The sequence below is a fragment of the Podarcis filfolensis genome (genome assembly GCF_964270895.1).
Source record: "Podarcis filfolensis genome assembly, chromosome: 10".
NCBI classification, from domain to species: domain Eukaryota; kingdom Metazoa; phylum Chordata; class Lepidosauria; order Squamata; family Lacertidae; genus Podarcis; species Podarcis filfolensis.
This window is the reverse complement of record NC_139612.1, coordinates 24,265,674-24,289,806: the sequence shown is the minus strand read 5'-3', so window position 1 is coordinate 24,289,806 and position 24,133 is coordinate 24,265,674. Positions and strand designations below refer to the sequence as shown.

General features: G+C 42.1%; 2 protein-coding genes across 9 annotated transcripts in view; both read right to left on the bottom strand.

Annotated features, from left to right (window-relative positions):
* Positions 1–24,133, bottom strand: part of LOC310743932 (uncharacterized protein) — a 419,281-nt gene that overhangs the window by 55,170 nt on the left and 339,978 nt on the right. The gene's annotated exons all lie outside the window — the stretch shown is intronic.
* DOCK4 (dedicator of cytokinesis 4) overlaps positions 1–24,133 on the bottom strand; it is a 250,389-nt gene that overhangs the window by 11,452 nt on the left and 214,804 nt on the right. For all 8 annotated transcript variants that reach the window (XM_083574292.1, XM_083574293.1, XM_083574286.1 and 5 more), the window contains 11 exons: positions 21,672–21,820; positions 18,653–18,739; positions 17,080–17,184; positions 13,196–13,337; positions 11,970–12,136; positions 9,369–9,455; positions 7,084–7,260; positions 5,661–5,744; positions 3,820–3,939; positions 3,387–3,508; positions 1,763–1,883 (listed from right to left, as the gene is read on the bottom strand). In XM_083574292.1, the coding sequence (XP_083430418.1) occupies positions 1,763–1,883; positions 3,387–3,508; positions 3,820–3,939; positions 5,661–5,744; positions 7,084–7,260; positions 9,369–9,455; positions 11,970–12,136; positions 13,196–13,337; positions 17,080–17,184; positions 18,653–18,739; positions 21,672–21,820 (1,361 nt within the window). The remainder of the gene's footprint in view (positions 1–1,762; positions 1,884–3,386; positions 3,509–3,819; positions 3,940–5,660; positions 5,745–7,083; positions 7,261–9,368; positions 9,456–11,969; positions 12,137–13,195; positions 13,338–17,079; positions 17,185–18,652; positions 18,740–21,671; positions 21,821–24,133) is intronic.

The window sequence follows — 24,133 nt, the reverse complement described above, 5'->3', positions numbered from 1 at the left end:
CCTTTCCAACTCTATGATCCCTTTGTTTTCTTATGCCCATTCCACTTCTCCAAGGGGTGAAGCCCTTACCTGGCTTTAGTTTCCTTTGGAAGTTCAATGGAGACTCGTGGCCTAGTTAAATATTTGAATTTATTTACCAAATACTGTACACAGGTTGAGTACAAGTGATGCACAGCTTCAACACTCAAACACCCGAAAGTTCACTACTTCCACATCAGGTATCCAGAAAAAGCAGCTGGCACACCAAAACGTTGCTAGGTTACAGGATCCATAAACTAGGGGTGTGCAAAAGTTGTGGATGGACTCTGAATCATGAACTGAAGTGGGGTTACTTCAGAAAGATTTGAGGATTGCCCAAGTGAGAGAGAGATCCCTGAACCAAAGTGGGGATCTTTGAAGTACTTTGGAGAGTCAGATTTATTTATTTATTTTTTAAAAAGATGAACAACGTTCCTCTAAAAACTGAAACGTCTCTCCCCATATTTACTGTGCAAGAAAAACGGCAGGGTGGAGAGAGGGATACGACCTGTTTTGTGACTGATCTATTTTGAAGGAATTGTTAACCAAGGTTCTCCAGTCTCCGTGTTTTGGGAAGGGGTGTTGATGTAATGGATTGTGTCTGTGCCAGCTTTGCATTTATCTTAATACATTTATCTGTATCAAGAACTAATGGCTAAAAAAATAGATCCTGCTGAAATACATCACTAGAATATCCTGAGCTATCAACACTCCTTTGTCAGCTCCAGGACTCTGTCCAGGTATTGCCTCAGAATAATCACAGAAATCTGATAGGAAACCTATAAGAATATCTTCTCTTAAAAGTGGAATATGAGGGCAAATAATCTCCAAAGAGACCCGGAACTATGTGTGACAATATTTTAAATGGCTCTGCAGTTTGTTGTCATGGATTAACATGGCTTATCACCCCACTCCCAATGAAGAGAGTAAAGGTAAAGGGACCCCTGACCATTAGGTCCAGTCGTGACCGACTCTGGGGTTGCGGCGCTCATCTCGCTTTATTGGCCAAGGGAGCCAGCGTACAGCTTCCGGGTCATGTGGCCAGCATGACTAAGCCGCTTCTTAAGCCGTTTACCTTCCCGCTGGAGTAGTACCAATTTATCTACTTGCACTTTGACGTGCTTTCGAACTGTTAGGTTGGCAGGATCAGGGACTGAGTAATGGGAGCTCACCCTGTTGCGGGGATTCGAACCGCAACCTTCTGATCGGCAAGCCCTAGGCTCTGTGATTTAACCCACAGCGCCACCCGCATCCCACAATGAAGAGAATACAGTAAGACCAAACCTTGATGCTAATATATTTAAGATCCTCTTCTTGAATATGGAGTCTGCATGACAAAGGGCAGTTCGAGACTGAACCTTGTGGGCTTCACCATTAAGTGAAGAACAGCTTTTCTCTGGAGATTTGCCAAAGGCAGAGCTAGAGCTTTCCCCCCAGCACTTACTGAATGATTAGTCTTTGTTTGTCAGGATTATAAAATAAAAAGGGTATTTTAAATCAATAAATCAATATTTATATTGCAACGGGGATTGATAGTTTCAAGCTTTATTTCTAATCCTGAGCTGATTAAATTGGATGTGCTAGAAGCGCAAATAAAAATAATGAAATAAATCTTGTAGCATCCTCAGCATCTGCTGTTTCCCTCCGTACCCCTTCAAAATAGTACCCCCAACCTCCCAAAACTAGAAAAGTCCTCAGAAAGATATAAACTGATCCAGTTGTAGACGAAGGGAACATTTTGTACCTGCATGTTGAAAACTTCATCGGAGCTTTCAGACTGTCCAGTTATATTGCTGACCTCTGCAGAGGCTTGAGAGGACAATGATGAGGAGGAGTATCTGTTGACAGCTGGGTAACTTAAGGGGCTGTTACAAAGAAGAAAACAAGTTTTCATCCACTCTGATCCTTTATCAGTTTGTCATATAGCGTGCACACACACACACACACACACACACACACACACATATCATACAACTAAGCCACACGACCTCCCCCCCCAAAAAAAATATATCCTGGAAACTGTAGTTTGTTAAAGGTGCTAGGAATTGCAGCTCTGTGAGGGATGAACTGCAACTCGCATGATACTTTGAGGGAAGCCATGTGCTTTAAACGTACGGTGTGTACTCAGCCAATGTGTCAGCACTCAAGACTGCTTTTCCGCATGTTGGTATTGGACTTTAATGCGGATCCACATATTCTTTAGGATGGTTTTTTAAAAACACAAAAAAACCACAACTGACCATGAGAATGTTGTGGGTCAATAATAGCAGCTCATCCTACAGTAGAGAAAGGAGGGAACCTGCAGGCCTCCAGGTGTTGTTGGACTACAGTTCCCATAATCCCTAGCCACTGGCAATCCTGCCTGGGCCTGGTGGATTCCAAGAGGACCTGGGAGGCCTTCAGGGTCCCCATCCGTATCGTAGAGCAGGGTTTCCCAAACTTGGGTCTCCAGCTGTTTTTAGACTTCAGCTGCCATCACCCCTGACCACTGGTCCTGCCAGCTAGGGATAATGAGGGTTATAGTCCCAAAACAGCTGGAAACCCTGCCCTAGATTGTTGCAAAACTATAAGACTAATGAGATTAGTCTTCTTCTTGGGAGAAAAGCAATGACAAACCTAGACAGCATCTTAAAAAGCAGAGACGTCACCTTGCCAACAAAGGTCCGTATAGTAAAAGCTATGGTTTTCCCAGTAGTGATGTATGGAAGTGAAAGCTGGACCATAAAGAAGGCTGATCGCTGAAGAATTGATGCTTTTGAATTATGGTGTTGGAGGAGACTCTTGAGAGTCCCATGGACTGCAAGAAGATCAAACCTATCCATTCTGAAGGAAATCAGCCCTGAGTGCTCACTGGAAGGACAGATCCTGAAGCTGAGGCTCCAATACTTTGGCCACCTCGTGAGAAGAGAAGACTCCCTTGAAAAGACCCTGATGTTAGGAAAGATTGAGTGCACAAGGAGAAGGGGACAGCAGAGGACGAGATGGTTGGACAGTGTTCTCGAAGCTACTAACGTGAGTTTGACCAAACTGCGGGAGGCAGTGGAAGACAGGAGTGCCTGGTGTGCTCTGGTCCATGGGGTCACGAAGAGTCAGACACGACTAAATGACTAAACAACAACAACAATGGGATTTGTGCCCTAAAACAGTTTCTCCCTTACTTCAAGCTTTCTGCCCTCCATTACAAATGCCTGCCCAACTTTATTTTTATGAATACCTTTAAATGAAGGAATCACTATAACCTCCCTTGGCAGCTGGTGTTATTATTATTTTTTTTCTATTTCAAGATTCTCCAACTTTGGTGAGCATTTGTCCACTTGTATAAACATGTACAAATATTGGAAACACGGAACTCCACTTTTTCCACTTACCTGCGTCTGGGAATCACTCTGACACCATCTGGACTCATAGAAACTGGGATTGAATTTCTAGAGATGCGGGGGCTTCCGTTCGGAAAGTGAATTGGACTGGCCTGGATGCATGCAGCAAATTCCTAAGTATACATTTAAATTTAAAATATTAGGGACCAGGATAATTTTTTTAAGGGCATACTTTGCTGTTTTGAAGACAACTTTTATATATGGCAAGTATCTTGTAAAAAAAAGAATATATAAACTATAAACTAAGGAAATTAGATTTTTCTTTTTTAATGCCCCCCCTCCACAGTATGCATTTTTCTTTGAAACAGGAAGGTATAAATTACAGTGATGCAATATAGGCCTACAACCAGAAGATGTCACTGTCTGTTGCTTAATAAATATACTATGTACAACCTAAGGGCCTTTCATCATGAATTGCACATACCTGTATTCCCAAACTTGATTTCATCACAAAGAACTGATCCACTAGTTTTTTATGTAAAGGTCTCATATCTTGAGGGACAAACTTCTCATGCACAGCTAAGCCAAATTCCAGAATCTGGGCCTTCACACAACAAAGGGAGAATGATTATTAGTATTTGTCTTCATATGTATCTTTGCTATGACAGCAATTTCTAATCATGTACAGTATCATCAAATCTTGGGTGAGCACCTCCTTCCCTCAGCCAGGGCATTGAAAATGGGTCGAGGATGAGTATTCCAGCATGACAATGACCCAAAACACACAGCCAAGGCAACAAAGGAGTGGCTCAAGAAGCAGCACATTAAGGTCCTGGAGTGGCCTAGCCAGTCTCCAGACCTTAATCCCATTGAAAATCTGTGGAGGGAGCTGAAGGTTCGAGTAGCTACACATCAACCTCGAAATCTTACTGACTTGGAGAGGATCTGCAAAGAGGAGTGGGACAAAATACCTCCTGAGATGTGTGCAAACCTGGTGGCCACCTACAAGAAACGTCTTTCATCTGTAATTGCCAACAAGGGTTTTGCCACCAAGTACTAAGTCATCTTTTGCAAAGGGATCAAATACTTATTTCACTCATTATAATGCACATCAATCGCTGACTTTTGTCTTCTGGGTTTCTGGGGGTTTTCGTGTTGTTATTCTGTCTCTCGCAGCTACAATAAACCTACCATTAAAATCATGGACTGGTCATTTCTTTGTCAGAGGGCAAACGGGCAAATTTAGCAGGGGATCAAATACTTTCCCCCCTCCAAACTCCAAAATTGCTACTGTCAAAAATTAACTATCATTCAGGCAACTATGAAGCTGAGGAAGTTCAGATGCCATGATATTATGTAAGGTGACCATTATTTATGGTGACTTGGGTGAACCACAGTGAGCTCTCCCTCCTCATTTCTCCATCCTTATAGCTATGAAGAAACAGGAAGATTTTGCTTCCATTTTTTAAATGAAGCATAGTTTTATTAACCACCATATAAACTATGACTAATTTTAACTATGGTTTGTTGAAACAAGCCAGCTTCATAACTCACTGCTGGATTCAGATAAAATCCCAAACTGTAGTTAATCAAAAAGAGAAGCAAAAACTCCTGTTTCCTTTTCATGACTACGCTGGAGGAAGTCACTGTGACTTGCTCACATCACAATAAACTATGGCTTATGCCCAAACCAGCACGCTGTTGGATACGGAATAACATAGTTCTGCATACATAGATCTTTGCCACTACACCAAGAGCAATCCTTGTGGGCTGCTGCAGCCAGCTGTAAGCATACGGCATACATTTCAAAAGCTATTCCAAGAAATTAAATCCCGCTGGAAATATGGACATTTAAAGGGCAGTGAACTGCAAAAGACATAGCTGCTAGACTGCATAATTCATCTCCAGTTTTAAGGAGACTCAGAATTAATACCGCAAAGTAATCTTAAGATTTAAAAAAAACCACCCTTGTTTCTGATCCCCTTCATTCCCTGTTTTAAGCCAGATGGAATCCTTCCTACAGTACATTTCAAGCAGCATATTATTAAAATATATGCAGACAGTCACGTGGCAAAGTTCTGCCTGTCACCCACTCTTCAGTTTAGGCTGCTCTGCCGAAAACAAGAGAAATAGCAGTTTTAAAAGATCAGAGGGATGATGTTAACAACACTTAGCTTGCTCACTCGCCCTTAGCATTGCCATCTGAACATCAGTTCTACAAATCCCAGAGCCCTCTGAAAAGCAGAATGTTGCCTTGTTGTGCTTTTTCCTGGGTTCATGTCAATTTCAACAGACAGCACATGGCTTGCTTGGGTTTCCCTTTACCTGCTCAAGCATAAGTTCCCTCAAGCATGCGATCTTCTCTCCATCCTCTGGGTGGTTCAAGATATATTCCTTCACAAAGAATGCCTGAGCAGAATATAATTGTAGCACAGGGTCTACATGTTAGTTCAAAGTACATCGTGTTTACAAGAGTTTCCATCCAAACCCAGTCCTCCTGACGGCAGCCTGCCATCTCCTTAAACTGCATTTCAGCTCAAAAGAGCAATGCAGGTTCACGGTCAGTTCATTTCAACAGTAATACATGTTTGCAAGGTATTATTGTTACCGTGCTGTGACTCACTCACTTCTACATCTAACGGTGCATAAGCAGCTGCCTGTCACCTTAAACCAAGGTTCTCTGATGAACATTGCCTTAATAAAATGTGTCAATTTCCATTCCGTGTTAATCAGCATGTCTGCAAAACCAAGGTAGGGTCCTGCAGCACTTTAGAGTTGAACACATTTATTATGGCACAAGGTTTTGTGGTTTTAATAAATTGCTGGTGACTGTCATATGGGTTGCATCCAACTGAGTTTTTCTTAGAGCAGGCACATTGAATTTAATGGTCTTGATGTATCTATTTATTTCAATAAGACTTCTCTGAGTATGACTGTTTATCTAGATCAGGGGTAGGCAACCTAAGGCCCGTGGGCCGGATACGGCCCAATCACCTTTTCAATCCGGCCCACGGACGGTCTGGAAATCAGCATGTTTTTACATGAGTAGTAGAAGAAGAAGTGTTTGGATTTGATATCCTGCTTTATCACTACCCGAAGGAGTCTCAAAGCGGCTAACATTCTCCTTTCCCTTCCTCCCCCACAACAAACACTCTGTGAGGTGAGTGGGACTGAGAGACTTCAAAGAAGTGTGACTAGCCCAAGGTCACCCAGCAGCTGCATGTGGAGGAGCAGAGACGCGAACCCGGTTCCCCAGATTATGAGTCCACCGCTCTTAACCACTACACCACACTGGCTAGAGTAGAATGTGTCCTTTTATTTAAAATGCATCTCTGGGTTATTTGTGGGGCATAGGAATTCATTCATATTTTTCCCCCAAAAATATAAAATGCATCTCTGGGTTATTTGTGGGGCATAGGAATTCATTCAATTCCCCCCCCAAAAAAATATAGTCTGGCTCACCACATGGTCTTAGGGACGGTGGACCGGCCCACAGCTGAAAAAGTTGCTGACCCCTGATCTAGATATAGTCCCCAAGTACTGGGATTGTATCTGGGAAGAAGGGCTGGATAAAAAGGTGATAAATGCTATCTCAGCCTAATTAGTCAATCAGATTTCTAAACAGTCCCAATTAGTGTGACAGATAGGATTAAGTTAAATATTATTATATAGCTAAGTAAGGTGGAGCAGAGGGGTTTTAAATAAGAATACACCTTAACCCCCAGCACTTTAGGTAAGAAGGACGTACCTCTTGGTACCTGGTGACTCCACCGTTCACCGCTGCATCAATGACCCCATTCAAACACATTGTGAGGGGGTTGATGTTCTGCATCTGTCGAGTCTGACACTGACTGATCAGTGTCCTCAGCTGTTGGTTTTTATTTTCCAGCACTTCAATAGCATTCTCCAAGGGGCTCATTTCCACCTGAAAACCATCAACAGCAATGCATCTGCTTATTTGACACAGACTTAGCAGCTCCTTTGCAACTGCCGACAGCTTTGACAACCTCATCTCCGATGTGCTATTCTGACTGAAGAGAAATTAAGCACCACCCCACTTCCAAGTGATGTTCTGGAAAGCTTGAGGATATGTAGAGTGTCGGGTGAAATCTGTGACCAAACTTACAAGAGGTGTTAAAGCTACTATATAGTGCTATTTATTTAGCCCTGCACCTCAGCTAAAAGCAGCATGGAAGAGATATCATAACTATACATGCCATGTATTTGTTGTAGTGGTTTAGAACTAAATCTTTATACGCAATGACTATAGCTATAAGATTTCTATATTTACATTTCTGTTAAATGCACTTGGTTAATGTTTATTCACATTCAGAAATAATTATATAACAATTTCTTTATTTCTCCCTCTCTCTGTCTCTTTCATGGGATGAGCTTCTATCCAGTTTCAGCAGTTCCCAGGATATGGTCCCAGAGCATTGTGTACCCAAGGCAGATATGACCACCATTTTGCTTAAATTAAGCAGATCTGATCAGTGCCTACATGGGAGACCTTCTGGGGACCACATTTATGTCATTTCGGGTTTGATGGGTGAAGAGGAGTGGAATATAAATGGAAGAAAAGAAATAATTTCTGCACTGAGTTCGTTCACTCCCCACCCCCAAATACCATACCATACCATACCATTTCATTTGCTATTTGTTATTAGCTAACTAATTTAATTTACAACAGTGCCAGAGGGGGATGGTCAACTAGACAGGAGGGATAATTTTATTTGGCCAGCAAATAAACCAATCTAATTTGCACGAAGTGGACTAATACACAGACTGGAAAGTACTTTTCTGTTTGTAAGACTTGGTTTTTTTCTTTTAAAATTATGCTAAAAAGTGGGGGTTGTCTTATACATGGATAGTGCATAGGGTAGACATTTAATTGGTTGCTACCATGGCAGTCAGCGACTATTGGGTGTGGTATTGGATCCTGCATCAAAGGCTGGTGTTGATTGGCTGATGTTGTGGCAATTGGGTGGGCAATTTGCAGCTTCTGGTGGCAAGGGGTCAGAGAAGCGAATTTAGCACCGCATGCAGGAGAGCGATTTTTGGGGGGGAATCCAAAAAAGCTCAACAACCCTGTGCAATCCCCCCAAAAATCTCAACAACTCTGAGGCCTCCCTCCCCCCCCTTTTCTTAAATTTGAGTTCCCAAATACAGGGGGTGTCATATACATGGGTGCGTCTTATACACGGAAAAATACGGTAATTGTTCTTCAGATTTTCCTCTTTGAATTGTTGTCACATAGTTCTTTGCTCACAAATGTGCCTAAAGCATATTTTCTTTGAGATAAAACACATTTGCACTGATATAAAATACGCATCTAAACACTTATCCTGTGAGGAATAATAATAATAATAATAATAATAATAATAATAATAATAATAATAATAATAAAAAATAAACCTTTATTGTCACTACACCACCTGTGTGCAGTGAAATTAAACGAGCCCCCCCCCCCCAATACATTCAGTCTTGTTTCCGCTCTGTGTGCTTGTCAGAAGTCAATTACACCACTATTTTTTCCCATTCAGCAGCCTAACAGCCACGGATAAAAACTGTTCTTTAACCTGTTGGTGCGGCTGACTATACTTCTGTATCTCCTGCCTGAAGGTAGGAGATTAAAGAAGTGCTGGCCAGGGTGTGAGTCATCCCTAAGAATTTTCCTCGCTCTCCTGAGGGAACAGTCTCCCGCGCTGCCATCTAGCAAACTCAGAGGACAGCCCATGATGTCATGTGCTGTGTTCACCACCCTCTGTAAAGACTTCCTGTCCGTGGCTGTCAAACCAGCATACCACACTGTTATACAGTATGAAAGGACGCTTTCTATTGTGGCCCGGTAGAAGGAGATCATCAATACCGATGAAAGTAACTTGTTTTTTAAATAATAAATAAATCACAGATGAATATAGAAACCGGACAGAATTAACACGTACAAAATTCGCATGGAGGGGCTACAGACTGATACATCTATCACTATGGTCAGGACCCAAAATGACGAGGGTAAATTCAATCCATACTCACTACTTCGCGTTTCTCCACTTCAAACCAACGTGAAATCCCAGGCAAGCTCTGCACCAAGATCAGTGTGGTTCTCTCCACCCACAAACTCTGAAACAAAGGAACGTCAATTACACAGCAGCCCAAATTCCTTACCCCCTATTCTGGAGTGGGTGTGGGTGGAGGACAGGTGCTACGCTACCCAGCCTGGACCTAAATCTGCTGGTCTCTGCTGCCAGCAGAGGAGCTCCGCCAACGAGGGGCACTCCAAAGCATCAGCCCAAGTGGTGGGCAGAAGAGACCACGGGTGGTTCCCCTGCCAGAAACAGCCAGCAGAACCCTCCACCCCACCCCAAAAAATGGGTTGGGGAAGTACAGGGCTGGGCCAGCACAGGATATGCTGGATCCTGAAGTAGATCTGCTACCACAGCACATGATGGCAGTGGGCCTGATTCAGACCTCTCTATTGCACCCAGTCTGGAAGATGACATAGCATTTCCCCCTTGGCCCTTCCTTTCTACCTGTGCAGCATGAATAGAAAAGGACGCGGGTGGCGCTATGGGTTAAACCACAGAGCCTGCTGATCAGAAGGTTGGCGGCTTGAATCCCCACAATGGGGTGAGCTCCCATTGCTCAGTCCCAGCTCCTGCCAACCTAGCAGTTTGAAAGCACGTCAAAGTGCAAGTAGATAAATAGGTACCGCTCCGGCGGGAAGGTAAACGGCGTTTCCATGCGCTGCTCTGGTTCGCCAGAAGCAGCTTGGTCATGCTGGCCACATGACCTGGAAGATGTACGCTGGCTCCCTTAGGCGAGATGAGCGCTGCAACCCCAGAGTCAGTCACAACTGGACCTAATGGTCAGGGGTCCCTTTACCTTTACTTTACATCAGTGACTCCATTAAACTCTGTCACCGCTAGCCAGGGGATTGGGTTTTTCTCTTCTTAATCAGACTGCTTCCATTAGCAGCACTAATCCCATTCAGGGGTGGGTCTCCTTTTACTGAATTTGTTGCCACTTCACGGCATATTAGTTTCCCATCCACAGGTCAACCGACATACGTAGAGAAACTAACACCCTAAAGTCCTCTACAATTTAGGTCCAACCATCAGACAATCGGAAGATGTGCACGGCTCTTTTCAAGTTTATCTAGGCAAATATTGCAACAGGAGCTTTGCTGAGACATGGTATAGGAAAGGGGTATAAAACAAGGCTCTTGCTTCTTATACTAAGAGGAGGAGGACGTGAAGAGTATTGAACTAGAGCCTGGGAAAACAGGGGTTAAATCCCCACTCAGCCCTGGAAATTGGTCAGGAGTCAAAATCCTCATATGGCCATGAAGCTGACTGGGTGATCTTAGGCCGGTCACCAACCTTCCTCACAGGATCGAAATGGAGCTGAAGTGGGCAGCCATATACACCACCTCAAGCTCCTTGGAGAAAAGTTAGAATATAAATGCAAAAACAAATTGATAATAGGTTTTTTCCCCCAGAATAAATTGATAATAGGTAATTTTAATAATAATAATAGGTCATTGATAATAGGTCATTGATAATAGGCATTGCAAGAACAGAGGTAATTGATAATAGGTAATTGATAATTGATAAATAAATTGATAATAGGTTTTTTTCCCCCAGAAGTATGTAGGAAGAGAAAATATTCAGCCAATGTTATCTGGTCTGCATTTATTTCATAAAATTTTATATATTGTTTGACTGTAAACAGTAAACAAAAAAGAACCCTCAAAGCAGTTTATAGAAAGTTATCCTTGGATTCTCATCAGTAATTGATGCAAACCAAAAAATATAATGGGAAGTTTATATTTATGAGTGAAAAATCTCACACCGGATACAATGCAGGGGGGAAAAAGTTCTGTATACCAAGGAGGCTTTGAATTTGAACACATACACACACACATAGGGGGCATTTCAAAAGGCAACTGTTGGGGTTTTTAAAAGCCACATGCAAGATGTCCATAAACATTAATTTCAGAAAAGCCCACAACTATAATTTTTTCTTTCATCCACAATCAACCTACGAGTCATACTCATCCCTCCACCACTGCTTTTCTCCTAATAGCCAACCCACCCCTGCCAATGGAACATCAAATTTCAGGGAAAATTGGATAATAATAACAACCAGAAATCCACAGACCAAAATGAAAAGAAAAAAAAAGAAAAAGCAGAAGGAGGAAATAAAACAAATGAAACCCCAGCAATACAAAGATGAAATCAATTGTTGTACATTTTCCAATAAACTAACGGTTTTGATAAACTTGAAATAGCTCAAGGAATCCCTGCCAAATATTTTGAAACTTTTCCAGAGTTTCTAAATAGGTTATTCTCTCTTTTGCAGCTATGTCAATTAGACATAAATCTCCAGGCCTCACTGCCTTCCAGAACAGCAGGATTAATTATCTGGTGACAATTGCTGCACAGTACTAACCAATCTTTCTGATATTTGTTTAGCCTCATATCTGTGGTATGTACTCTGGAAGTACGTGGGCAGAGCATGAAATGCCCATGAGAATTGGGGCCAACGCTTCATTCCAGAAAGGCGGTAGGAATTAAAAACAACCTGAGCATGCCCAACCAATTAAAATCAACCAGAACTGAGGAAACATCATACCTTGAATTCATTGTCCTTGTCTTTGGTCCCTTTGTGGAATGGCCTATCATATCGGAATCTCCAGATGTGATTCACTTTATAAAAACTTTTGATGTTATCTGGAATGCCTTCTCTTTGCAGCACTTCCTGGCTTTCTGGAATTGGTGTCACGGCATAAATTTGCAGGTCTATGTGTAACGTGTTAAGGTCAAAGCTAACTTTCCAACCAGCAAAGCTAAACAGATGACCCTCTTCACTAGAAGGAAGGACTCTATAGTACAAACGAAGGTTCGTACAAACGATACGTATTTGCCATTTGAAAACAAAATATAAACGTTGAGCCCTTATTATGATATCAGAAGCTTCCACCACAAGCCCTCACCCACTTTCCATTCCAAAATTTACCTAATGACAGTGGAGAATGCTCACAATGGAAACGTTTGCAATGAGTCCTTGTGTTTTGTGGTCACCAGGTAGCACAGGAAATATAGTTCCCATGGTTTTTGTTTAAAACCCCACCCAGATTCATGAAATGGGTAATGATATCAGTGGAATCAAGTGTGACTTCCTGTTAATAAAGAATTATAGGAATCCCACAATTCTTCGCAGTCTAGTGCACAAGCAACATAATGAAATAACAGATATTCATAGCTGTGAGTATTCTAGTGTGCAAAAGCTTAGATAGGGTCCACAAACAGCGGCACCATGGATTTTTAAATATAATAGCACAACTGGGACAACAAAATGGTGCCATGTGGAGTGCTTCTCTCCAGCGTCTGAGTCAACCAGACACAACTTCTTTCAGGATATGCTATTCCATTCCCCTTCCCCAAAATATAATTATGCAGCCACTGAGCATGTTTGGTCCCATCAGGCTATGGGAGGGCTGCCCCTTTAGTTTTGCCCTCCTAAATACCCCTCTCTTGTTTCTCTGTCTTGCTCTGTCTTGGCAACATGGTCATCATAACTAATAGAAAAAATGTTCATTTCACCTTCACCAATGCTAACAGTGGTTTTCCTTTGATTACACCAAGGGGTAGGGGGAGCATGCATGCTAATAATGAACAGGTGATCTAACTGCTAGTATATGTGATTTCATTATTTCCATACTTCTGTCAGAAAAAGCCATCCTTTGCACCGGCACTGCTAAAGTGGGCTTTTGGAGGAATTTCATTCATTTCAACCATGCTACAGGTGAAACTGTGTGCATTAAGGCAGGCAAACTGTACTGTCAACCGAGTGGATACACTGTGCTTCTGCTTGAAAGATGGTTTCATCGGGTTGATTGGCATGTTGCATAGCAATGGCATGTGGAAACTCGTTCAGCATCCGCTGTTGAAAAGCCTCCAAACGCTCATAATCATGCCCTCGGCAAACAAATTCTTTGTTCTGGGAGGAATAAAAGCAAAGTGAGTTACGTGAAAACAGCAACAACAAAAAGGAGGCTACCATTAGCCAGTAAGATAATTCACAAAGGTGTTTCCTCCCCACCCCACCCCCACTCCAAATTAGAAATGAAAAACACTGAAAGCATTTTCACTGTCATAGTCAAGAAGCTTTGTAATTCCCCTTATTCCATCCCCTTTTTGTCAGACTGTGTGTAGTTTTAGTTATTGCATGTAATCACACCTTTTGCACCATGTGATATTCTTCGTGATCGTTGCATAAGAGAACAGTTCTTAAAAATACAGATGGTTTTAGGAAGAGAGTGATCTTATTTCCAAACACATAATTTGCAAAAGAAAGCATAAAAACCCGCAACAAACTATAAAGATGAAAATATCCAGCGGTGCTGTAGAACTGGGGAAGGAATGTAGCTCACTGGCAAAGCATCTGTTCTGCATGCAGAACGTCCCAGGGTTCAACCCCCACAACTCCAGGTAGGGCAGGGAATGTTCCATGTCTGAAATCCTGGACAGCTGCTGCAGCTCAGTATAGTCAATTCTGACCAATGGGCTGATTCGGTATACGGCAGCTCCATATATGCCTCAGAGGACTCTTGTTCTTGGAATGATCTCAGTGCATTTGCAGCTTATTTCTCAAGAGTGCCTTGATTTTCGAACTCCTCCCAAGCCTAACTCGCTTTCCCTCTTTTCAATTGTTTCCCATCTCTTTACCATCGAAATGAAGCAAAACAAAGAAACTCTGTTTTGTAGGTATTGCAAACCCCTCGAGAAAGAGCCGTAAGAAGATAGGAATGCATCTGGGTTAGTTTTCAAGACTAAAAATAACCTCTTAGAGCACTGTGGATATTTTATCTCGTTTTCACTGTAGACTGCTGTTCATGTTTCTAAACTATAAAGGCAAGCCAGACCAGTTGTATATCCCTTATGGGAAATGTATCTTATTTTTCTTTATCAGGGCCTTTACTCAAAGTGCAAAAACTGCACAAAGTAAACAACAATAGCAACAGCAACAATTATTTTTACTCCACCCATCTGACTGGGTTGCACCAGCTACTCTGGGCAGCTTCCGACATATATAAAAACAAAATAAGACACGAAACATTAAAAAGCTTCCCTATAGCGGGCTGCCTTCAGATGTCTTCTAAAGGTTATATAGTTACTCATCTCCTTGACAGTAAGACAGTGCACTGGGTTTTAAGGATAGGAAGAGGTCACCACTACTGAGCAGTGATCTGAAGTTAGGGGGGGAAGCTCCCCATGTCTTTGAAGGCAAAACATATGGGGCAGCAGTGGAGGCACCAAAGGCAGGAGATGGCGCTAAGTCCACAATGGGTTTTCCTAGGTAGTCAGTGGCTGTGCATCTGCAGTGCTAAATGCAGCAATCCCCTTGCTTCTACCATGGACCCATGACTCTGCTGTTAAGAGTCTTTTCCTTCAGTTGCCACTTGCTGGCGACAGCCTTTTCTAATGCCTTTCTAGCCATTGTGCCAGATCAGCAGCCACTGCTGGCGCTAGGATCTGGAAGGCTCATGAATGGCTCAATAGTTGTGCTACTGATACTAAAAGATATCTTTCCACTCCAGTTCCCTGTATCTCAGATCAGTAATGCTCCACTTGCACAAGAACCTCACTAATTCCATATATGACATAATTTCCCTACGTTCAGTGTGTTGTAAATAATATACGCCTTTGGCACTTCCTTTTATATATTTTTTTTCTTGTAGCAAAGCAATTCACTCACTGGGTTTTTCCCCATACATCTTTATGGTGGTTCTCTAGGATTTGATGATACAATTATCTTGAAAACCACCAGACACAAACAATTACCAACTTGACAACTATAGGAGCATGAACCGCGTAGAATTCTTATTATTTACAATCGAACCACTTCACGTTGCTATGGGAGCCGAAAAGATTCCTTGAAGGAGATAAAAATACCACACCTCGAGTAAACCTTGTATTCCTGGAATGGTTTACAAAAGGATTCAGAAATTGGCATTGATCTAAACGTTTGCGTTTGAGGGGCCCTGTAAATTGCTGCAGACGTAATCACTCTGCAAGATTATTACTATTGTTCTCTTTATCACTATTCTTCTTCTTTCATTAGTCCACTGCCTCATATACCTCAAGGGTCTCGAGGCAACTTACATCAATAAAACGGAACGTAGGGAAACACGTACAATAAGACACAAAATTATTAATTGTGCATGAAAATCCAAACATTAAAATCTCCGGTTTCTAGGCTACTTACACTATGCTCCACCATTAAGACAACCAGCTAAAGAATAACAATGAAATTTCAGCAAGAGAAAAGGCATCAACCATCAAATGCCTGGGAGTAAAGCAAAGTCTTGGCACGGGACCAAAAAGATGACCATGCTTACACCAGACAGGCTATCCTGGAGAGAGCAGTTCACAGCTGGTGGACCACTATGACCACCCTCTGTACTTTTGCCGCAGGGGCCACTGAGAGGAGGGCCTCTGATGATGACCCGAGGGTAAAGGAGGGTTCATCTGGAAAGAGACATTCTGGAAAGTAATGAGGCCTTGAGCTGTGGAAGGCTTCAAAGGACAAACCCAGCACTTCCAATTGTGCCCAGAAATGTACTGAAAGGCAGTGCAGTCATGCCAGAACCAGTGTTATGATTTCCAACCATCTGGGCCCCATTAGCAATCTGGATGCAGGATTATGCTTCTTTAGTCACATTTGAGCGTCTAACTGGCTTACCATCTCAAGTAAATCAAATTATTTAATACTTCTGTTGTTGTTTATGAACTGACTAATGGAACTACAGAAGGCAAACACTGCAACAAAATCAAATGACTTCTAAGACAACGCCTAAGAGAATATGATGTGTCATGTTACTTTTAGTAAGTGTGTGTGTGGGTGTCTGTATCTGTCTGTCTGTCTGTCTGTCTGTCTGTCTGTCTGCATATTCCATTGAACTCACACAGCAATGTGGGGACCCCCAACTTTCATATGTGATATGGTGAGAGAACTGAGAGAGCAGCCTACATAAACTAGGTAGGTGGGAAGATTATTGCATGCTCACTTTCCCCTCATAAAAGCTATATATCAGAATCAAAGAGGAAAAAACGGAGGGAAGGCATAGCCTCAGTGAAACAAAAGGTTGTTGGAACTTCTTTGATCTTGAAGTTCATGCCAATGACCTGAATGACCACAGGGGAGTGTTCCTCTCCTATTCATTTAAAATGGGGAGGCTTCATGAATCGCAGTTGACCCTGTCACACACCTTCAAGCTCCTAGATAGTCTGAGCTACTGTAAGCATGTTTTCTATATGTTTGGAGGAAGGGCTGTAGCTCAGTGCTAGAGCATCTGTTTTGCATGCAAAAGGTCCCAGATTCAGTCCCCAGCATCTCTAAGTAGCGTTCAGAGTGCTACCGCCAAGTCACCATTGGCAATATTGAGGTAGGTGGACCAATGGTCTGACTCTCTATAAGGTAGTTTCCCAAGCTGCTAAGCAGTGGGAATTAGTGGTATTGATGAAATCAGGAATTTATGTCTGCATGGTGAAGCACGATGGCCTTATAGCTGTGTGTGTGTGTGTGTGTGTGTGTGTGTGTATGAGAGAGAGAGAGAGAGCGACTTTATAGCTGGGGAAAAGAGCATTATTTAGTGCTCTGCTTCAGGCGGCAAAAGATTTTGGGCTAGCTCAGTCATGAATGAAAGAGTGCAATGTAAGTAGATACATTATATACTCACTCGTAAGAAAAAGGGAAACTTTTTCCCATAGAATCCAACTCGGAAAAACTCTGGCTCCAAACGTTGTTGATCCATAATTTTATCATACAAAGAAGCTTCCATCACCTGAGTCAGATCAGATTGAAAATAAACAAATCAGATAAGCAATATCAATAGCTAAAATGCAAGCAAGGTAAACGAGAGTTCCCCAGCCCACATAAAGATACTTGAATGTATCTTTTAACTTATCCGCATTTGCTCAATATACAACTGGATTTGTATAGACAGGAGGACAAATTGAACATGAGGGGTAGCACAGTGTTTGTAGAATTAACGAAAGTGTTACTTAACGATTGTGGTTTAGTGTTCAGAGATTCATCAGTCTAAACAATCAATGTGGAAGGCAGCATTGTACTGCCGTTTAAAAAATAAATTAGAGTAGAAATAGAGACTAGTATTGAAGTCAATGGTGCTTGGCAAATGCAAAGTACAATCCTGCCTCAACCTGGCACAATGTTTCTTGGCTTGAATTGGCCTAATTCGTGTGTTCTCTTGCCCGAATTTTAAGTACTTAAGAGTTTAGGCATGGCCAGTAGCATTTTTTTACTCCCCCACCCTATGTGATATGGAATAGGTCTGTTGATCAATCTGCTGATGAAAATGTTGATTTTAGAAGAAGAAGAAGAAGAAGAAGAAGAAGAAGAAGAAGAAGAAGAAGAAGAAGAAGAAGAAGTAGTAGTAGTAGTAGTAGTAGTAGTAGTAGTTTGGATTTGATATCCCGCTTTATCACTACCCGAAGGAGTCTCAAAGCGGCTAACATTCTCCTTTCCCTTCCTCCCCCACAACAAACACTCTGTGAGGTGAGTGGGGCTGAGAGACTTCAGAGAAGTGTGACTGGCCCAAGGTCACCCAGCAGCTGCATGTGGAGGAGTGGAGACGTGAACCTGGCTCCCCAGATTACGAGTCTACCGCTCTTAACCACTACACCACACTGGCTCTCAGTAGAAATGGGAAAAGAAATGCATTGCCACATGTTATTTATACACAACTAGTATAGTGACTATTGTTTGGCTTCCCAGATGAAATTTATTAATGTATATAAATGGTTAGTAGTACTATTCTAAGCCTACGGCGAAATAAGTCCCATTGAGTTTAGAAGGTCTCAGGTAAGTATATATAGGTTTGCATTCTCAATATACTACAGGAACTACACTGCAATTGCATAGCATTCACAAAAACAACAGAGCATTTGAACCATTTGTAAATGGCTTTAAAATAACATAGAAGTGTGAGGGTCTCTGCTTTCCTTTTTTGCAACAATCTGACCCAAGCAAACATGTATGTTAGAATAACAAACGTAGCTTTTCCATTTATTTGCTCTTTCGATGTATAGCCCTTCCTAGAACAGGGATTGCTAGGTTGTAAGAATCTGTTGTAAAAAAAAGATTAAGTAAAAACAAAACAAAACAAAACATGAGCATCACAGTTTCAGCATGAAAGTTTCAATGGGAAAAATTAAATTGCTGCCTTGCTGACTAAACAAAAGCCAGTTTTATACTGATTCTTAATGGCCAAATATATCTATCTCCATTACCCGCATCTTGCTGAGGTTTCTGTAGTCGTAATAGCTTTCATACTGCTCAGCGATCTTCCTGCATAAGATAATGCCATTCTCCCAGCACTGTAGACAAGCAAGAAAAAAGGAATGTTCGGCAAAGAGAAGACTCTTAAACGCTTTTTAGTTGTTTCAAACAGAGTTTCAAGTGTCCCAGTTGGCAGTACAATCTAGCATTAACCAGCGCTTTCAGAGAACATTAACCAACAGGCAGAAAACAGCTGCTTATGAGAACTGACAATATGGTATTATACAGCTTCTTCCTTTTTGGGATAGGTGAACTGCACTCACAGGTACTGAGAGCACTTGTCGTACAAAATAAACCTGAATCATCCCTGTATGTCTACCATGCATCAAAATGCATGGCAAAAGAAGCATCTGGTCACATGACAACAGCAGTCAAGAATAAATTCCATAGCACTGTTCCTAGAATAGGAACTTTTTTGGGGGGGTTAGGTTCTTTTTCGGTTTCAATTCCACAGCACTATTATTCAAATAAGAACTTTTAGGGTTCTTAAAATCTAGGTCTGTTAAACTTGAGTTCCGCAATTACTGCCAGTGCTAGTTGTGGGAGAGAACTGTGAGTACATACATTACTATTCAGCCAATGGCTTGGTTCACGCACTACATTAAACCATAGCTTAAAATAAACTATGGTTTAACTTACAAAACTGCTTTTGTCCTATCCTACTCCTGGCTGCTGTGCCGGGAAGGAAACAAGCCAGAGCAATGTGTGAACCAAGGCTTCTCTCCAAACAAACCATGGCCAGTCAAGTTGAGCATCATGCTGTCACAATGGCCAGTCAGATGCCTATGGGAAAGTGCAATAATATATAATATAATAATATTTTTTTTATTTATACCCCGCCCTCCCCAGCCAAGACCAGGCTCAGGGTGGCTAACACCGAATACAAATACAGTAAAAACATAAAAAACCCCAAGAAACCCCCCAACAAACAGTTGATTAAAATATAAGTTAGAATACAGTTTAAAATGCAGGTTAAAATGCAGCCTCGTTTTAGTAGTCAAATATTCACCGGAGCCATCTATCCATGCTGGTCCTACATGGGCCAGCAAAAAGAGCCAAGGGAAAATTTATATACAAAATCCCATATAAGGGGTTCTATCAAAAAAATAAATGGGGGGAGGGTTAGAATGAGTCCAGCCCAAAGGCCAGGCAGAACAGCTCCGTCTTGCAGGCCCTGTAGAAAGATGTCAAATCCCACAGGGCCCTAGTCGCTTGAGACAGAGCGTTCCACCAGGCCAGGGCCAGAGCTAAAAAGGCCCTGGCCCTGGTTGAGGGCAATCTAACCTCCTTGGGGCTCGGGACTTCCAAAGTGTTGTTATTTATGGACCTTAAGGTCCTCTGCGGGGCATACCAGGAGAGGCAGTCCCGTAGGTATGAGGGTCCTAGGCCACATAGGGCTTTAAAGGTCAAAACCAGCACCTTAAACCTGACCCTGTACTCCAACAAGAGCCAGTGCAGCTGGTAAAGCACTGGATGAATGTGGTCCCACGGCAAGGACCCCGTAAGGAGCCTCGCCATGGCATTCTGCACTCACTGGAGTTTCTGAGTCAGCTTCAAGGGCATCCCTGCGTAGAGCGAATTACAGTAATCAAGCCTGGAGGTGACCATCGCATGGATCACTGTGGCCAGATCGAGCAGAGAAAGGTAATGGACCAACCGCAAGAGCCCGCGCCCCTCCTGTGGATTCCAGCAACTGGTATTCAGAAGTATAACTGCCTCCAACAGTTGAGGCAGAGCACAGCCATCATGGCTAGCAGCCATATTGATAGCACATGGGATGTGCTCATCAAGAAACAGACTCCCCAAGGCTTCGTGGCCATTTGAAACATGCAGCATTGCTCTCCTTTGAAAACAACACAACAAAAACTAAATATCCAATCAAAATATGGTCATTAAATCAAATATATATTCAAAAATCTATCCATGCCAAGTTTAAATCTGTACCAGTTTTCAGCTAGGCAAACTGGCCAAGAAGCTTGCTAATGTGCAAACAGTCGGTTTAAGCAAGCTATGAATGGACTGCTTACAGGCGCAGACTCTGCTTGGATAAATAGGATAATATATACAGTGGTACCTCGGTTTATGAACTTAATCCATTCCGGAAGTCCGTTCTTAAACCAAAACTGTTCTTAAACTGAGTCGCACTTTCCCTAATGAGGCCTCCTGCCGCCGGGGCCTTCCACCATTCGGATTCTGTTCTTAGACCGAGGTAAAGTTCACAAACCGGGACACAACTTCCAGTTTTGCGGAGTTCATAAACCGAATAGCTCATAAACAGGGCCGTTCTTAAACTGAGATACTACTGTATGGACTTTATACAAAATGTAGTAGGCTATTAACATTTGCATGAGTATTAGGATAATAACACTATACCAATTTATATAAAAATGTATGGGAACATCATATATTGCATTTTTGCATACACACACACACACACACACACACACAAAATAATAAAAATATGTATCTTTGTCATTGTTTTCTCCCCCTCACCTTTCCTTTTTTTCCTATATCAAATTATTTCTTTTAATTGAAATCACTTCAATAAAATATAAATATTTAAAAAACAGTCGGTTTAAGCATATGGTTGTATATTTTAAATGAGATTAAAAACTAGGTGTGCACTGAAATGTTCTATAGAATTGATTAATTCTTGTAGAATCGCAACACTGTAAAGGATGGTGGGTGTCAACTAGCCCAACTCCTTGTTCAATGCAGTCTCCTTAATGCAGGATGAAACCACTGGCCCCTGCTTAAATAACTCCAGAAAAGGCATTTAAGAGGCATAGCAATGTCCAACCTCAGATTTTATATGAGAAGTATTTTTTAAAGGACAACTCACTTTGTACAGAAAAGTGTTATTTAATCAATCAGCAGTTCAAAATATATTGACTGCAAACCATGATTAAGAATCAGTTTGGTTTAATAAGAAAACAATCAGAAAACACCACCACCAAAAAACCCACTTACTTTTCCCCTGTCAAAGTTCTGGATGATAGTGAGATGAAGGTATTCTTTGCGCTGCCACTCGGTCTGCATGGGATAGTTCAGAAACTCTCTCAGCGGCCGTTCCGACCATTCCAACAGCTCGTCATACAGCAAGAGCGTGTATGCAGCCTCTGTTGGGTGTTAGAAGTAAACAGGAAGAAAATTTAGTGGGCGCATATTTTCATGACAAATGGCACAGGCAAGCAGAACTGATCATTTCAGCTCTTGCCCGGAAAACAGACACACTGGAGGAAATATATATAACAGTTTCATGGGTCAGCCTGCTTAGGGCATCCATGCCAAAGGCTGGTGGACAACAGAAGTATAAACAGAACCAAGGTGCCTGATTCACCTTTGAGGCACACAGATCAACTGGCGAGGTGTGGGTGGGTGTCCTCAAATCTGCTGCAGATTCACTATTATAGATTGGGATAAAGCTTTCCCTCCATCTTGCTCACTGATTGCTGGACTGAACAAGCCCACAGTTGCATTTTCTATGCGCCACTTTCAAAGATACCAGGTGCTGTTCTGCCCACATGAAGATCTTGTTACGAAAAAGGAGCAATGCTGCTGAGTGCTCCAGGTGGCTGGAAAGCCAAACAGGATGTTGATGTTTTGGGACTGTACCGTGGGAACAAGGAACAGTCTATTATGTGCACTGAGCACCGGATGTTAGCTCAGAGTGTCACATGACCCTGTACCAGAAGTACATGGGTGGAGTTATTCCCTCTCTGCTGTGGCTGCTGAGGAGTGCAGACATGTTCTTTTCTGCACTGCTGGAAAGACAGAAATAAAGGCATGTAAAGACATTTCTGTCTGTCTCTCTCCCCTCCCTGGGGATGGCAGGGAGTGAGGGAGGAGGGATGGTTGTGTTCTTCTCACGTTCGTGAGGAGGATCGGCCGATAGAGACCTCGCCTTGTCTTGCCGGGAGTCGCTGACGGGGAGGTCAACAAGGAATTAAAGTCGGGCACCTGGAGAGTGCCAAATTCCTCTGACTGAAGGCTTTGAAGATCCCGACAGATCTTGTGGGCTACCCTTTGCAGAGACGTTGATCTTGCAAGCTTTTAACACATTGTCCGTGTTAATCAGTAGGTTCTTCTTGATGAGAGGCCCAAACACCTGGAATGTCTGGGCAGGTAGCCAGGAGCTACCAACAGTTTGCATTTCTCAGAGAGCCCTCCAACAGCTAGGTACCCTTATCTGTGGTTGCATGTGGACTTCCCACGTGGTGTCGTTTTCTTGACAACCGTGCTGCCTTGTTATCAGAGGAGATACTTGATCATTCAAGACTGCCCTATCTTGGAACCTCCGGAGAATAATATTGATAAATTAAATGGTATCAATTAATTAACTGTTTTGTATTTAGGGCTATCTATCTATATCTATCTATCTATCATCTATCTATCTATCTATCTATCTATCTATCTATCTATCTATCTATCATCTATCTAACCAGAGACATACACATGCATGGGCAATGAAGAGATGCCACAGCAATCTCCCATACAGTCTCTGGCATGCATACTAAAAATGAAAAAAGAAATCTGCAAGCCTCTCGTGTGCTGTAACAAGCAAGTTATGCAAGAGCCTTTCAGAGAACCATTTCTCTTTGATGGCAATATTCAAAAATTCAGAATGATAACAATAGTAAATAAACTCATTCAATTTGAAAAAAAAAATTTTTACAACTTAAAAATTAGTAGTACCAATTAATCCATAGCAGATTTACCTATAAAACACAGGTTGAAATAAAAATGTCATGGGAGTTTGTTTTTAAACAAATCAGTAATGCTGTAGCTACACGGGTTTCCAGGGAGATAGAGTTCCACAGATAAGAAGCCACCATAGGAAAAAAAGTAAAAAACACAACTGCCCCTGATACCCAACAGTCTGGAGTATATACTTGTATATACTCAACCTGACTCTTCAGGGGGACTGCAGGCCATACACTGATCAGCAGATTTCTCAACCCACCAGATTTCTGTTTTGAATATTACTCATACTAAAGAAACAACTGACAGTTATACAAATCTCCATACAGGAAAATAAATCCCAAGGAAACCTAACCGGAGGAAATCACGCTGTGAAAAGCAATGTTCTCTTGGTAGAAGGTCAGAAAGTTTATAAGAAATAAAGACTGCAAATAGATAAATATCAGTTCTCAGAAGGGAGCACACCAGCACACTCTAGGTTAAATGTATCAAGCCCTGCCGCTGTTTAACCATCAGCTGCAGACATAGTCTCTTGAAAACACATCCACGATGCTTAGCAACCCAATTTGCAATTGTCACCAAGGAGCAGCATTGGCTGCCAGCTGTTCGAGGGAAGATTTAAACTTGACATTAAAAAGGAGTGGGCTTTGCCAAGAATTATTGGCACGTAACACACTGGCCAGGGGAGAGAGAAAAAACAGATACAATCATGCAAAACTAGCAGCATCTAT